The 14,305-nt window shown below is 42.3% G+C and overlaps 1 protein-coding gene across 1 annotated transcript in view; it reads right to left on the reverse strand.

Moving 5' to 3' along the window:
- Positions 1–1,471: 1,471 nt before the first annotated feature.
- The window catches only part of zgc:112332 (retinol dehydrogenase 12), a 35,531-nt gene continuing 22,697 nt past the window's right edge, over positions 1,472–14,305 (reverse strand). Inside the window, exons 5-6 of the mRNA XM_024000970.2 lie at positions 2,432–2,624; positions 1,472–2,318 (exon numbers count right to left, since the gene is read on the reverse strand). Coding sequence (XP_023856738.1) covers positions 2,216–2,318; positions 2,432–2,624 — 296 coding nt within the window. The 3' untranslated portion in view covers positions 1,472–2,215. The remainder of the gene's footprint in view (positions 2,319–2,431; positions 2,625–14,305) is intronic.

Here is a 14,305-nt window from a genome sequence, read left to right on the forward strand (position 1 = left end):
ATCGTTGTCTCTGATTGAGAACCATACTTAGGTAGCTCTTTTTTCCACCTGTGTTTGTGGCAAGTTGACTTGTTTAAGGCACATAGCCTTTGAGCTTCACGGTTTGTTTGTTGTGTTTATGGTTTTGTTCGGCGTCTTGGTTAATAAAGGAACATGTACGCTCACCACGCTGCACCTTAGTCCTCTTTTTTCAACAGCCGTGACAGAAACAGAAAGGATGTATTTTCTGAATTTTGAAACAGGACAATTCCGTCTACACCGGGCTCGGCCCAAAACGTGGCCACTATGTGGGGAACAGGATTTGAGACATGAGTCACAACCATTGTCTTTATTCAGTCCTCAACAAATMGATTTTTCGGTCTGTTTTCTCATATACAACTACAGTAACACACACACATATACACACACACATACATACACAGCTGAAGTCGGAAGTTTACATACACCTTAGCCAAATACATTTAAACTCCGTTTTCACAATTCCTGACATTTAATCCTAGTAAAAATTCCCTGTCTTAGGTCAGTTAGGATCACCACTTTATTTAAGAATGTGAACATGTCAGAATAATAGTAGAGAATTTATTTCTTTCAGCTTTTATTTTTTCATCACATTCCCAGTTGTCAGAAGTTTACATGCACTCAATTAGTATTTGGTAGCATTGCCTTTACATTTTTTGTTTAACTTGGTCAAACGTTTCGGGTAGCCTTCCACAAGCTTCCCAAGTAAGTTGGGTGAATTTGGCCCATTCCTCCTGACAGAGCTGGTGTACTCAGTCAGGTTTGTAGGCCTCCTTGCTCGCACACACTTTTTTCAGTTTGCCCACAAATTTCTATAGATTGAGGTCAGGGCTTTGTGATTGGCCACTCCAATACTTGACTTTGTTGTCCTTAAGGCATTTGCCACAACTTTGGAAGTATGCTTGGGGTCATTGTCCATTTGGAAGACCCATAGGCTTTAACTTCCTGACTGATGTCTTGAGATGTTGCTTCAATATAGCACATAATTTTCATTCCTCATGATGCCATCTATTTTGTGAAGTGCACCAGTCCCTCCTGCAGCAAAGCACTCTACACATGTGCTGCCCACCGTGCTTACGGTTGGGATGATGTTCTTTCAACTTGCAGCATCCCCTTTTTCCTCCAAGATAACGATGGTCATTATGGCCAAACAGTTTATTTTTGTTTCATCAGACCAGAGGACATTTCTCTAAAAATACGACTTTTTCTGTGCAGTTGCAAGTAGTCTGGCTTTTTTATGGCGTTTTAGAGCAGTGCTTTTTCTGAGGGCAGCTTTCAGGTAATGTCGGATATAGGACTCGTTTTACTGTGGATATAGATACTTTTGTACCCGTTTCCTCCAGCATCTTCACAAGGTCTTTTGCTGTTGTTCTGGGATTGATTTGCACCTTTCGCAACAAGTAGTTATCTCTAGGAGACAGAACCGTCTCCTTCCTGAGCGGTATGAGGTTGCATGGTCCCATGGTGTTTATACTTGCGTACTATTGTTTGTACAGATGAATGTGGTACCTTCAGGCATTTGGAAATTGCTCCAAGGATGAACCAGACTTGTGAGGTTCTACATTTTTTTTTCTGAGGTTTTGGCTGATTTATTTTGATTTTTGCATGATGTCAAGCAAGGGGGCACTCAGTTTGAAAGTAGGCCTTGAAATATATCCACAGGAAAAACCTCCAATTCACTCAAATTATGTCAATTAGCCTATCAGAAGCTTCTAAAGCCATGGCATTTTCTGGAATTTTCCAAGCTGTTTAAAGGCAGAGTCAACTTAGTGTATGTAAACCTCTGACCCACTGGAATTGTGATACAGTGAATTACAAGTGAAATTATCTGTCTGTAAACAACTGCTGTAAAAAATAATTGTGTCATGCACAAAGTAGATGTCCTAACCGACTTGCCAAAACTATAGTTTGTTAACAAGAAATTTGTGGAGTGGTTGAAAAACAAGATTTAATGACTCCAACCTAAGTGTATGTAAACTTCTGACTTCAACTGTAGTAGTAATGCTCTTTACATATTGCAATCTAAATATTGAGAATAGAATAACTGTAAAAAAATCTTGCCAAATATCAAATAGTATGCACTGTATAGACAAAAATGCTGTTGGCCAAAGCCAAGTCGTGCACTATATCCACAATGTATTTAGTGCACTACATGAGGACTAGGGGGCCATTTGAGATGCAACCTAGTGTCGTGTGTTCACTCCCAGGTGATGGCCAGCATCTTGCAGCTCAGCTCCCACAGTTTATGGGCCAAGTCGTCATCAGAAGCTGTCCTGGAGCACCTTGCAGGCGCACAGTCGCTGTTCACACACAAACACAATGAGTGTCAATGAGCAGATATACAATAACTTACCTGGTTAACGCTGTGTACCACTAAGTTACCCTTTCACAAAATCAAACCGTATGCGTGTACCTGTAGTATCCTCCACTCTCCTTCTCCAGTCCTGGCTCCACAGCACAGTATATGGAGGTCTGAGCTCCCTCGACAGAGGACTTAGTGAACGGCCGGAACACCTTGACCGCTACCTGGACACGACTGTTCAGGTGTCTCCATAGTTCTGACTGGACCACGCCCGGGTGGAGGGAGAACACACTCACACCGGTGCCTGCACACAACACACACAAGCTGGACGCTCAGTCATGTCATGATGACTAGTAGGAACAAGTTGCTTCTAGCCACAGTTACAGGGTGAGATATTTGATCAATCTTAGGTTTGTAGGTACACAGGATTATCCATAGATCCTCTAATTCTGAATAGCTAACAGAAGGTTTGAGAGAGTCTTAAAGTTGGAGAAACTAACATGCAGTGGCCTAAATGAACAAAGTCCTTTTCAGAGTTCCCGGAGGATGGAGGGTGCTGTGGAGCGAAAACATGACATGGTCTATTTGAGGAGCTTAACAGGACGATGTATATGTGTCACCACACACACAACAACACACACACACACACACAACACACACACACACACACACACACACACACCCTGACAACATGCACATTTGCCAGAAATAACGCACACACACAGCTCATTGACCCTTCCCTGACCTGTCCCTAACCCTGACTTCCTGTAGGTCACTTCCTGTTGACCTACCTGTTGGTGGACCTGATCAAGCGCTCGGCGCCAGCCCGCATCGTTAACGTGTCGTCAGTGGCTCACACCTGGACCAGCATGAGACTGGATGACATCAACAGTGAGAAGAGCTACGACCAGGTCAAGGCCTATGGACAGAGCAAACTGGCCAATGTCCTCTGCACACGTTCACTGGCCAAACGACTGCAGGGTACGAGCTGCCCTCGACAGCCATAGCCGAACTGGTCTAGAACTGAATGTTTCTTGGAGAGAATGGGAGTTGACTCAAAAGATTTCCTCTTTTTTACAATCTCCACAAGATGTTTTATGTAGTCACCTGTGTGTGTGTGTGTGTGTGTGTGTGTGTGTGTTGTGTGTGTGTGTGTGTGTGTGTGTGTGTGTGTGTGTGTGTGTGTGTGTGTTGTGTGTGTGTGTGTGTGTGTGTGGTTGTGTGTGTGTGTGTGTGTGTGTGTGTGTGTGTGTGTGTGTGTGTGTGTGTGTGTGTTTTAATAACAGGATACTGTACTGTCTCACACATATACATCGTCCTGTTAAGTCCTCAAATAGACCATGTCATGTTTTCGCTCCACAGCACCCTCCATCCTCCGGGACCTGAAAAGGACTTTGTTCATTTAGGCCACTGCATGTTAGTTTCTCCAACTTTAAGACTCTCTCAAACCTTCTGTTAGCTATTCAGAATTAGAGGATCTATGGATAATCCTGTGTACCTACAAACCTAAGATTGATCAAATATCTCACCCTGTAACTGTGGCTAGAAGCAACTTGTTCCTACTAGTCATCATGACATGACTGAGCGTCCAGCTTGTGTGTGTTGTGTGCAGGCACCGTGTGAGTGTGTTCTCCCTCCACCCGGGCGTGGTCCAGTCAGAACTATGGAGACACCTGAACAGTCGTGTCCAGGTAGCGTCAAGGTGTTCCGGCCGTTCACTAAGTCCTCTGTCGAGGGAGCTCAGACCTCCATATACTGTGCTGTGGAGCCAGGACTGGAGAAGGAGAGTGGAGGATACTACAGGTACACGCATACGGTTTGATTTTGTGAAAGGGTAACTTAGTGGTACACAGCGTTAACCAGGTAAGTTATTGTATATCTGCTCATTGACACTCATTGTTTTGTGTGTGAACAGCGACTGTGCGCCTGCAAGGTGCTCCAGGACAGCTTCTGATGACGACTTGGCCCATAAACTGGGGAGCTGAGCTGCAAGATGCTGGCCATCACCTGGAGTGAACACACGACACTAGGTTGCATCTCAAATGGCCCCTAGTCCTCATGTAGTGCACTAAATACATTGTGGATATAGTGCACGACTTGGCTTTGGCCAACAGCATTTTTGTCTATACAGTGCATACTATTTGATATTTGGCAAGATTTTTTTACAGTTATTCTATTCTCAATATTTAGATTGCAATATGTAAAGAGCATTACTACTACAGTTGAAGTCAGAAGTTTACATACACTTAGGTTGGAGTCATTAAATCTTGTTTTTCAACCACTCCACAAATTTCTTGTTAACAAACTATAGTTTTGGCAAGTCGGTTAGGACATCTACTTTGTGCATGACACAATTATTTTTTACAGCAGTTTGTTTACAGACAGATAATTTCACTTGTAATTCACTGTATCACAATTCCAGTGGTCAGAGGTTACATACACTAAGTTGACTCTGCCTTTAAACAGCTTGGAAAATTCCAGAAAATGCATGGCTTTAGAAGCTTCTGATAGGCTAATTGACATAATTTGAGTGAATTGGAGGTTTTCCTGTGGATATATTTCAAGGCCTACTTTCAAACTGAGTGCCCCTTGCTTGACATCATGCAAAAATCAAAATAAATCAGCCAAAACCTCAGAAAAAAAATTGTAGACCTCCACAAGTCTGGTTCATCCTTGGGAGCAATTTCCAAATGCCTGAAGGTACACATTCATCTGTACAAACAATAGTACGCAAGTATAAACACCATGGGACCATGCAACCATCATACGCTCAGGAAGGAGACGTGTTCTGTCTCTAGAGATGAACGTACTTTGTTGCGAAAGGTGCAAATCAATCCCAGAACAAGCAAAGGACCTTGTGAAGATGCTGGAGGAAACGGGTACAAAAGTATCTATATCCACAGTAAAACGAGTCCTATATCGACATTACTGAAAGGCTGCTCAGAAAGAAGCTACTGTCTAAAACTGCATAAAAAAGCCAAACTACGGTTTGCAACTGCACAAGGGACAAAGATCGTAGTTTTTAGAGAAATGTCCTCTGGTCTGATGAAACAAAAATATAACTGTTTGGCCATAATGACCATCGTTATGCTTGGAGGAAAAAGGGGGATGCTTGCAAGTTGAAGAACATCATCCCAACCGTGAAGCACGGTGGTGGCAGCATCATTTTGTAGGAGTGCTTTGCTGCAGGAGGACTGGTGCACTTCACAAAATAGATTGGCATCATGAGGAATGAAATTATGTGGTATATTGAAGCAACATCTCAAGACATCAGTCAGGAAGTTAAAGCCTAATGGGTCTTCCAAATGGACAATGACCCCAAGCATACTTCCAAAGTTGTGGCAAAATGCCTAAGGACAACAAAGTCAAGGTATTGGAGTGGCAATCACAAAGCCCTGACCTCAATCCTATAGAACATTTGTGGGCAGAACTGAAAAAGTGTGTGCGAGCAAGGAGGCCTACAAACCTGACTGAGTTACACCAGCTCTGTCAGGAGGAATGGGCCAAAATTCCCCAACTTACTGTGGGAAGCTTGTGGAAGGCTACCCGAAACGTTTGACCCAAGTTAAACAAAAAATTTAAAGGCAATGCTACCAAATACTAATTGAGTGATATGTAAACTTCTGACCAACTGGAATGTGAATGAAAGAAATAAGCTGAAAAAATCATTCTCTACTATTATTTCTGACATGTCACATTCTTAAAATAAAGTGGTGATCCTAACTGACCTAAGACAGGGAATTTTTTACTAGATTAAATGTCGGAATTGTGAAAACGGAGTTAAATGTATTTGGCTAAGGTGTATTTACTTCCGACTTCAGCTGTGTATGATTGTTGTGTGTATTATGTGTGTGTGTTACTCTAGTTATATAGAGAAACAGACCGAAAAATCGATTTGTTGAGGACTGAAATAAAGACAATGGTTGTGACTCATGTCTCAAATCCTGTTCCCCACATAGTTGGCCACGTTTTGGGCCGAGCCCGGTGTAGACGGAATGTCCTGTTTCAAAATGTCAGAAAATACATTCTTTCTGTTTCTGTCACGGCTGTTGAAAAAAGAGGACATAAGGTGCAGCGTGGTGAGCGTACATGTTCCTTTATTAACCAAAGACGCCGAACAAAACCATAAACACAACAAACAAGACCGTGAAAGCTCAAAGGCTATGTGCCTTAAACAAGTCAATTGCCACAAACAACAGGTGGGAAAAAGAGCTACTAAGTATGGTTCTCAATCAAGAGACAACGATAGACAGCTTGTCCCTGTTAGAACATACCCGGCCAAAACATAGAAATAGGAAATCATGAAACACAAAACATAGAATGCCCACCCCAACTCACGCCCTGACCAAACCAAAATAGAGACATAAAAAGGAATCTTCTAGGCAGGGCGTGAAACAGTTTCTCCCTTTTTCAGACATTAAGTTCTGCATTTACAGTTACTAGCAAAGAGCTTGATCTGATTTGCCAAAATACCACTTTAGTGGGAAAAAAATTATCAGAACGAGCTGTCTGTGTAACGCAGCCTAAGGGCTCAAGATCAAAGCGTTACAGCGGATTCACCTCTTTAAAGGCAAATTTTATGCATTCGCAGAGACTGCTTCACAGTAAACGCTACATAAGCATGTCGGCTCAATTCAGAAAATTACTTTAAAATTTCAACTGCTGACATATCATGCAGATCTTCTGCACTACTAATTGAATTGGCCCTTAGGCTGTGTTTACACAGGCAGCCCAATTTGGTTATTTTGCCAGTTAGTGGTAAAAACACTGATCTGATTTTGTCAAAAGACCAATTATTGAGTAAAGATCAGAATTGGCTTGCCTGTGTATTGCAGCCTATGTATATGGCATTGGAGTGTAATTTGAGTACATATTATTAAAGTATGTATAAAATATGTAGTGCCTATGGCATTGTTATTATTTACAGTAAAAGTATAATCTGTTAGAATTATTTGTAACAATTGGATGTACATTTTTGTACATAGTGAATGCACTCTTGCATTTTGGAAAAGGGTTAATTTTCCTATCTTCTATGGTGATTTTAGACAGGCAGCTCAATTCTGATTTTTTTTAAAAACTTAATTGGTCTTTTTCCAATCCAATCAGCTCGGAAAAAGATCTTCGATGATGACTGGTTAAAAAGACCATTAGTGTTGAAAAAATATCCAATTGGGCTGCCTGTGGTGAACTGCAGCCTATTCAGAGGGGTGGTGTTCTTGCTTGAGATCTACATGCTGAACACTGTCCAAGTTTGTACACACTTTTTCTACCGGTCCTTTCGGAAATGGCGTGTAACAGAATAATAATATTTTCTACTAAGTAACTGGAATGAACAAACCATATTCAAACCACTTAGAGCAAAAAGTTGTTTTAAAGAGAGTTGACAGTTGAATTGTAGCCTACCCTTATCAGGCAGGATTAAGCTGGCTATACGTATGTGGAATTGCTTTGTACAATCCGGCCTTGACTGTTTAACCTTAGCCCGGGATATTAATGGAGTGAGTTTGTGGACCGCTCACACCATACTCACAAGAGGCGCGCACACACACACATATATTTATTTGATCTTATCTCTCAAATGTCATCTCAAAGTTGTACTAGATCGTATGCATTTAGCTGTTCAAATTAAAATGTTCTTCTTCCGGCTGAGAATCCCTAAGACCCCCTACTAGGATCTAAGGCCCCAAATGTCCTCAAATCTAAAAACACCCCTGAGTACTAGACTAGAACTACTCCATTTATCTCACTTACAGAAGTCTACAACAGAGTACACACACCACCCACCACCATCTCACCTGGCTTGGCAAAAGCCTGTGCTGCCCTTTACTATAGGTAGTAGGCTGATGGCGTTAAATACAAGAACAGCTCAACGTCCCAGTCAAACTGATTGAGCTGCAAGTCAGAAACAACATTAAGATGAAGATACAGCAAAGTCTGAGGGAATCGAACAGCTATGGACGATTCTGTATGGTTCATGCTGTAGTTGAGAAAGTATACACACAGACTATTCTGTACGGAACACTGATATTGAAATGTAACGTACACTACCGTCCAAATTTTAGAACCTACCTCAATTCAAGGGTTTTTTCCTTTATTTTTTTAAACAATTTTCTACTTAGTAGAATAATAAGCGAAGGCCATCAAAACTGAAATAACACATTATTTTGGCAAATTTTATAAAATAAAAAAAGAAACTGAAATATCACATTTACATAAGCATTCAGACCCTTTACTCAGTACTTTGTTGAAGCCCCTTTGGCATTCTTCTCTGCAGATACTCTTAAAAACCTCTTAGGATCCCTTAACGCTTCGATATCCGTTAGCGTGGATAGATTGAACAACATCCAGTGAAATTGCAGAGGCGCCAAATTTCAAACTACAGAAATATAAATATTTAACATTCATATAAATACAAGTGTAATACATCAAAATAAAGCTTATTACTCTTGTTTAATCCAGTCGCTGTGTCAGATTTTTCAAAATGGCTTTACGGCAAAAGCACACCACTGCGGATTATTTCTGAGTGACTGAAATTGAACATTTTTCATTGAGATGTTTCAAATCTCCTAGAGATGTATCTATCGGGTTCAGTCTCGGTGCTCTGGGCTGGGCCACTCAAGGACATTCAGAGACTTGTTCCCGAAGCCAACTCCGCGTTGTTTGACTTGTGTGCTTAGAGTTTGTGCTGTGGAAGGTCCAACCTCGTTCATGTCTATAGTCCTGAGCGCTCGGGTGGCAGGATCTCTTGTACTTTCTCTGTTCATCTTTCTCTCGATCCTGACTGTCTCTCAGTCCCTGCCACTGAAAAAACATCCCTACAGCATGGATACTGCCACCACCATTGCTTCACCGTAGGGATAGTGCCAAGTTTTTCCTCCAGAACATGACGTTTGGCATTCAGGCCAAAGAGTTAATCTTGGTTTCATGAGACCAGAGAATCTTGTTTCTCATGGTCTGAGAGTCTTTAGGTGCCTTTTGGCAAACTTTGAAAACGGGCTGTCATGTGCCTTTTACTGAGGAGTGGCTTCCTCTGGCCACTCTACCATAAAGCCCTGATTGGTGGAAGTGCTGCAGAGATGGTTGACTTACTGGAAGGTTCTCCCATCTCCACAAGAGGAACTTCTAAAGCTCTTGTCAGAGTGACCATCAGCTTATTGGTCAACTCCCTGATCAAGGGCCCTTCTCCCCTGATTGCTCAGTTTGGATGGAGCGGCCAGCTCAGGAGGAGTCCTTGGTTGTTCCAAACTTCTTCATTTCAGAACTGATGGAGGCCACTGTGTTCTGGGGCTTCAAATGCTGCAGACATGTTTTGGTACGCCTTTCCCCAGTTCTGTCCTCGGACACAATCCTGTCTAGGAGGCTTACGGGACAATTCCTTTGACCTGAGGCTTGGTTTTTGCTCTGACATTCACTGTCAACTGTTGGGCCTTACAATAGACAGGTGTGTGCCTTTCCATATCATGTCCATCAATTGAATTACCACAGGTGGAACTCTACATCAAGTTCTAGAAAACATTTCAAAGGTGATCAATGGAAACAGATGCGACCTGAGCTCATTTGAGTCTCATAGCAAATGTTCTGAATACTCTTATGTAAATAAAGGTCCAATTACAGCAAAAACAACAATTAGCCAGGTTCCGTTCTGACCAGCATTGTTATAATGTTTAGAATAGGGCTTGGATAACTTAAAAAGTGTGGAAAAAGTTAAGGGATCTGAATACTTTCTGAAGGTACTGATATACAGCTGAAGTCCGGAAAGTTTACATTACACCTAGCCAAATACATTTTAACTCCGTTTTCAAAATTCCTGACATTTTATCCTAGGAAAAATTCCTGCTGTTAGGTCAGTTAGGATCACCACTTTATTTTAAGAGTGTGAAATGTCAGAATAATAGTAGAGAAGATTTATTTCTGCTTTTATTTCTTTCATCACATTCCAGTGGTCAGAAAGTTTACATTACACTCATTAGTATTGGTAGCATGCTTTAATTGTTTAACTTGGGTCAAATGTTTCGGGTAGCCTTCTAACAAGCTCCCACAATAAGTGGGGTGAATTTTGGCCATTCCTCCTGACAGAGCTGGTGTAACGGAGTCAGGTTTTAGGCCTCCTTCTCGCACCACACTTTTTCAGTTCTGTCCACAATTTTCTTATCGGATTAAGGTCAGGCTTTTGTGATTGCCACTCCAATACCTTGACTTTGTTGTCCTAAGGCATTTTGCCACAACTTTGGAAGTATGCTTGGGGTCATTTGTCCATTTGGAAGACCCATTTGCCAACCAAGCTTTAACTTCCTGACTGATGTCTTGAAATGTTGCTTCAATATATCCACATCATTTTTCATTCATCATGTGCCATCTATTTTTGTGAAGTGCACCAGTCCCTCCTGCAGCAAAGCACCCCCACAACATGATGCTACTACCCCTGTCTTCACGTTGGGATGGAGTTCTTCGCTTGCAAGCCTTCCCCTTTTTCCTCTAAACATAACAATGGTCATTTGGCCAAAGAGTTCTATTTTTTGTTTCATCAGACCAGAGGCAATTTCTCCAAAAAGTACGATCTTTGTGTCCCCATGTGCAGTTGCAAACTTTATTCAGGCTTTTTTATGGCGGTTTTTGAGCAGGCTTCTTCCTTGCTGAGCGGCCTTTCAGGTTATGTTGATTAGGACTCATTTTACTGTGGATATAGATACTTTTTAACTGTTTCCTCCAGCATCTTCACAAGGTCCTTTGCTGTTGTTCTGGGATTGATTTGGCACCTTTCGCACCAAAGTACGTTCATCTCTAGGAGACCAGAACGGTCTCCTTTCCTGAGCGGTATGAACGGCTACGTGTCCCATGGTGTTTATACTTGGCTGACTTGATATTTCCCATAATGTCAAGCAAAGAGCACTGGAGTTTGAAGGTAGGCTTGAAATACATCACACGGTACACCTCCAAATTGACTTCATAATGACGTCAAGATGCCTATTCAGAAGCTTTCTAAAGCCATGACATTATTTTCTGGAATTTTTCCAAAGCTGGTTTAAATGGCACAGTCAACTTCGTTCTGTAAACTTCTGACCCACTGGAATTGTTGATACGACTGTATTATAAGTGAAATAATCTGGTCTGTAACATTGTTTAGAAAAATTAACTTATGTGCCATGCACCGACTTGCCAAAACTATAGTTTGTTAACAAGAAATTTGTGGACTGGTTGAAAACTGAGTTTTAATGACTCAACCTTAAGTGTAATGTAAACTACTGACTCAAACTGTTAATATATATATATTTATATAATTTTTTAAACACATATTTAATCCCTTTATTTTAGGGCAGGCACACACTACCTATTAATTGTTTCAACAGCTACCGTTACCTTCAGACGAGTCCAGTGGACACTTGTTGGGGTTCGTAGATCAAAATCAGAAACGTCACCGTGTTCGTGAGAGTCTGTCATCGAGTGGTCATATTACTTTCTTTAGGCCAAAACAAACGTTTTGAGAGACAAGTTATGATTTTCGGGATGCCTGATTTGTCTGATAAAACAATGCAATGGAAGTAAAATGCCGTTTCTATAATGATGTGCATTTCTTATTTCATAACGCACAGCTACTACTGGGACAATAGTTAGTCTTGTAGCCATAATACGCACCAAATAAACCGGTCAGTTAACAATAAAATCCACCTTCATTAAATACCTGCATTCTCCTTTCTTCAGTTTGTTCATTCTTTTATCCCTCTGCTGGAAGTTTGACTTAGTTGATGCTCTGCTCCACTCTCTGTATCACTACCTTTCAGCTCAGTCTTGACCCCTCCATCTCTCCCCTGAGCCCATGGCCCAGACACACAGTAACAGCCAACACCAGAAGAGTACAAAAACCCCTCATTTCAAATGACAAGTCTTTACAAATAATGCTGTAAAAATTATTGTAAAGATAAAGTCAAGGATTCTGATCAAGCGAAACACTGCTGGTGAGCTGACAAGACAGGCAGGTCATTTAAATCGGGACACTGTAAAAGGCGTGGTGACAGAAACTGAAACTCCATTCAGTTAATAATCTATTTATTCTACCTTATAAATAATGTTTCATGTTTCTTAGAAAGTGACTGGGAAACTCAACCAAGACACCACAATTGATAGGAATTAACCAGACGTTAGTGAGCCACTACTCCAATATGTTAGTTATTCAGCCATTATACAACGAACTAGGACACACACTGTGTTTCATACGTGGGTGTCTGTGTGTGTGTTGTGTGTGTCCGTGTAATTTGTGCGCATGTTTTTAAGTTAGAAACATTATGTCAGCTGTCATTTTTCCTGTGTTATATTTGAGGGTAATTAAAAAGTCCTACTCCCAGTCTCCTTTTCAGCTGAATTTATTTCACCTGATTTACTGAACAAAAGGCACATCTCAATAGGTGGTCCAGGTTATCCTATGACATGGCCAAAAGTGGGGGGTGGGCCTTTCCTCTGTTCTCTATTGCGCCTCTATTGTTCCTTGAGCAAGGGGGAGCCCGATACTCAGAGTGCACCATCAACAAATCTTTTGAATGGCCTACTCAATTAAGTTTGCACTTGTGTCTAAAAAACACAATTCCAATTTCAGCCTAAAAAAAACGTCATACTTGCAACGTAAAAAAAAAAAAATGCAAAAGGTAAAACGTCACAGTGTTTACTTTTTTCTCTCAATGGCAGTAGCAATCATGGGGAAGATGAATGTCACAGGGTGTGACGTTTTTCTCAGGGTCGCTGGGTTGATGTTTATGTAAATACATTGCACAACCACACATCGCTTGCAGATTTTGCTGTGAAGAGACATATCACAAGATCATTTTTATTTTTATGTCATTTAGCTTGTTTTTGGTCGGCATGGTTCAGGAAGGCTGAAAGAATTGCAACATTTCCACCTGGAGCTAACTCTGCAAACAGCCTGCAGCCAACCATGCAACCGCTGCTTGCACCCAGCTCTGCACCAAGCTCTGCAGCTCTGCCCAGTCTTAGCTCTGCACCCAGCTAGCTCTTGCACCGCTGCACCCAGCTCTGCAAAGCCTCTGCACCAGCCCCAAGCTCTGCACGCATCCTTGCACCCACTGCCCGTGGCTCTGCACATGCACCTCTGCACCGCAGCTCTGCACCCAGCTCTGCAAACCCAGCACTGCCAGCTGGCACCACAGCTCTTGCACCCAGCTCTGCAAACCCAGCACTGCAGCTCTTGCACCCACCTCTGCAAACCCAGCACGCAGCTCTGCACCAGCCTCTGCAACCCAGCCTCTGCACTTCTGCTACCCAGCTCTGCACCCAGCTCTGCAAAACCCAGCCTCCATGCACAGGCCCAGCTCTGCAAACCCAGCACTGGCAAGCTCTGGCACCCACCTCTGGGAAACCCAGCACTGCAGCTCTGCACCCACCTCTGCAAACCCAGCACTGCAGCTCTGTCGTTGCACCCACTGCAGCTTCTGCACACTCTGAACCCAGCACTGCAGCTCTGCACCCCACCTCTGCAACCAGCACTGGCAGCTCTGCACCCCACTGCAACCCGACTGCTGCACCCAGCTTCTGCAAACCCAGCACTGCAGCTCTGCCCCACTGCAACCCAGCCTCACTCTACAGCCTTGACCCAGCTCTCAACCGATGCAGCTCTTGACCACTGCAACCCTAGCTGCATTGCAATCACCCAGCACTGCAGCTCTGCAACCCAGCGTCTGCAAAACCCAGCACTGCTGGGTGTGATTTGAAAAAGTCATAGTCAATCGTCAATAATATAAATAATGCTTTTAGCAAAATGTTTATCTTGAATTGCAATCTGTAGAAGACTATTGAGAATAAAAAGGTTCAAACTTTGCGTAACATCACAGCACAGTTTAAAAACTGATATGGCAAATAGAAATAAACAGATGGGAGGGTTTAGGTGAGCTGAAGGGTGGGACGGTAAAAACAGCAGATTAACTCATGTATATACTGTGTCTGTAAAATGTATGTAGTTTCATAACCTTTTATGGAAAC

This window comes from Salvelinus sp. IW2-2015, linkage group LG14 (assembly GCF_002910315.2).
Source record: "Salvelinus sp. IW2-2015 linkage group LG14, ASM291031v2, whole genome shotgun sequence".
NCBI classification, from domain to species: Eukaryota; Metazoa; Chordata; class Actinopteri; order Salmoniformes; family Salmonidae; genus Salvelinus; species Salvelinus sp. IW2-2015.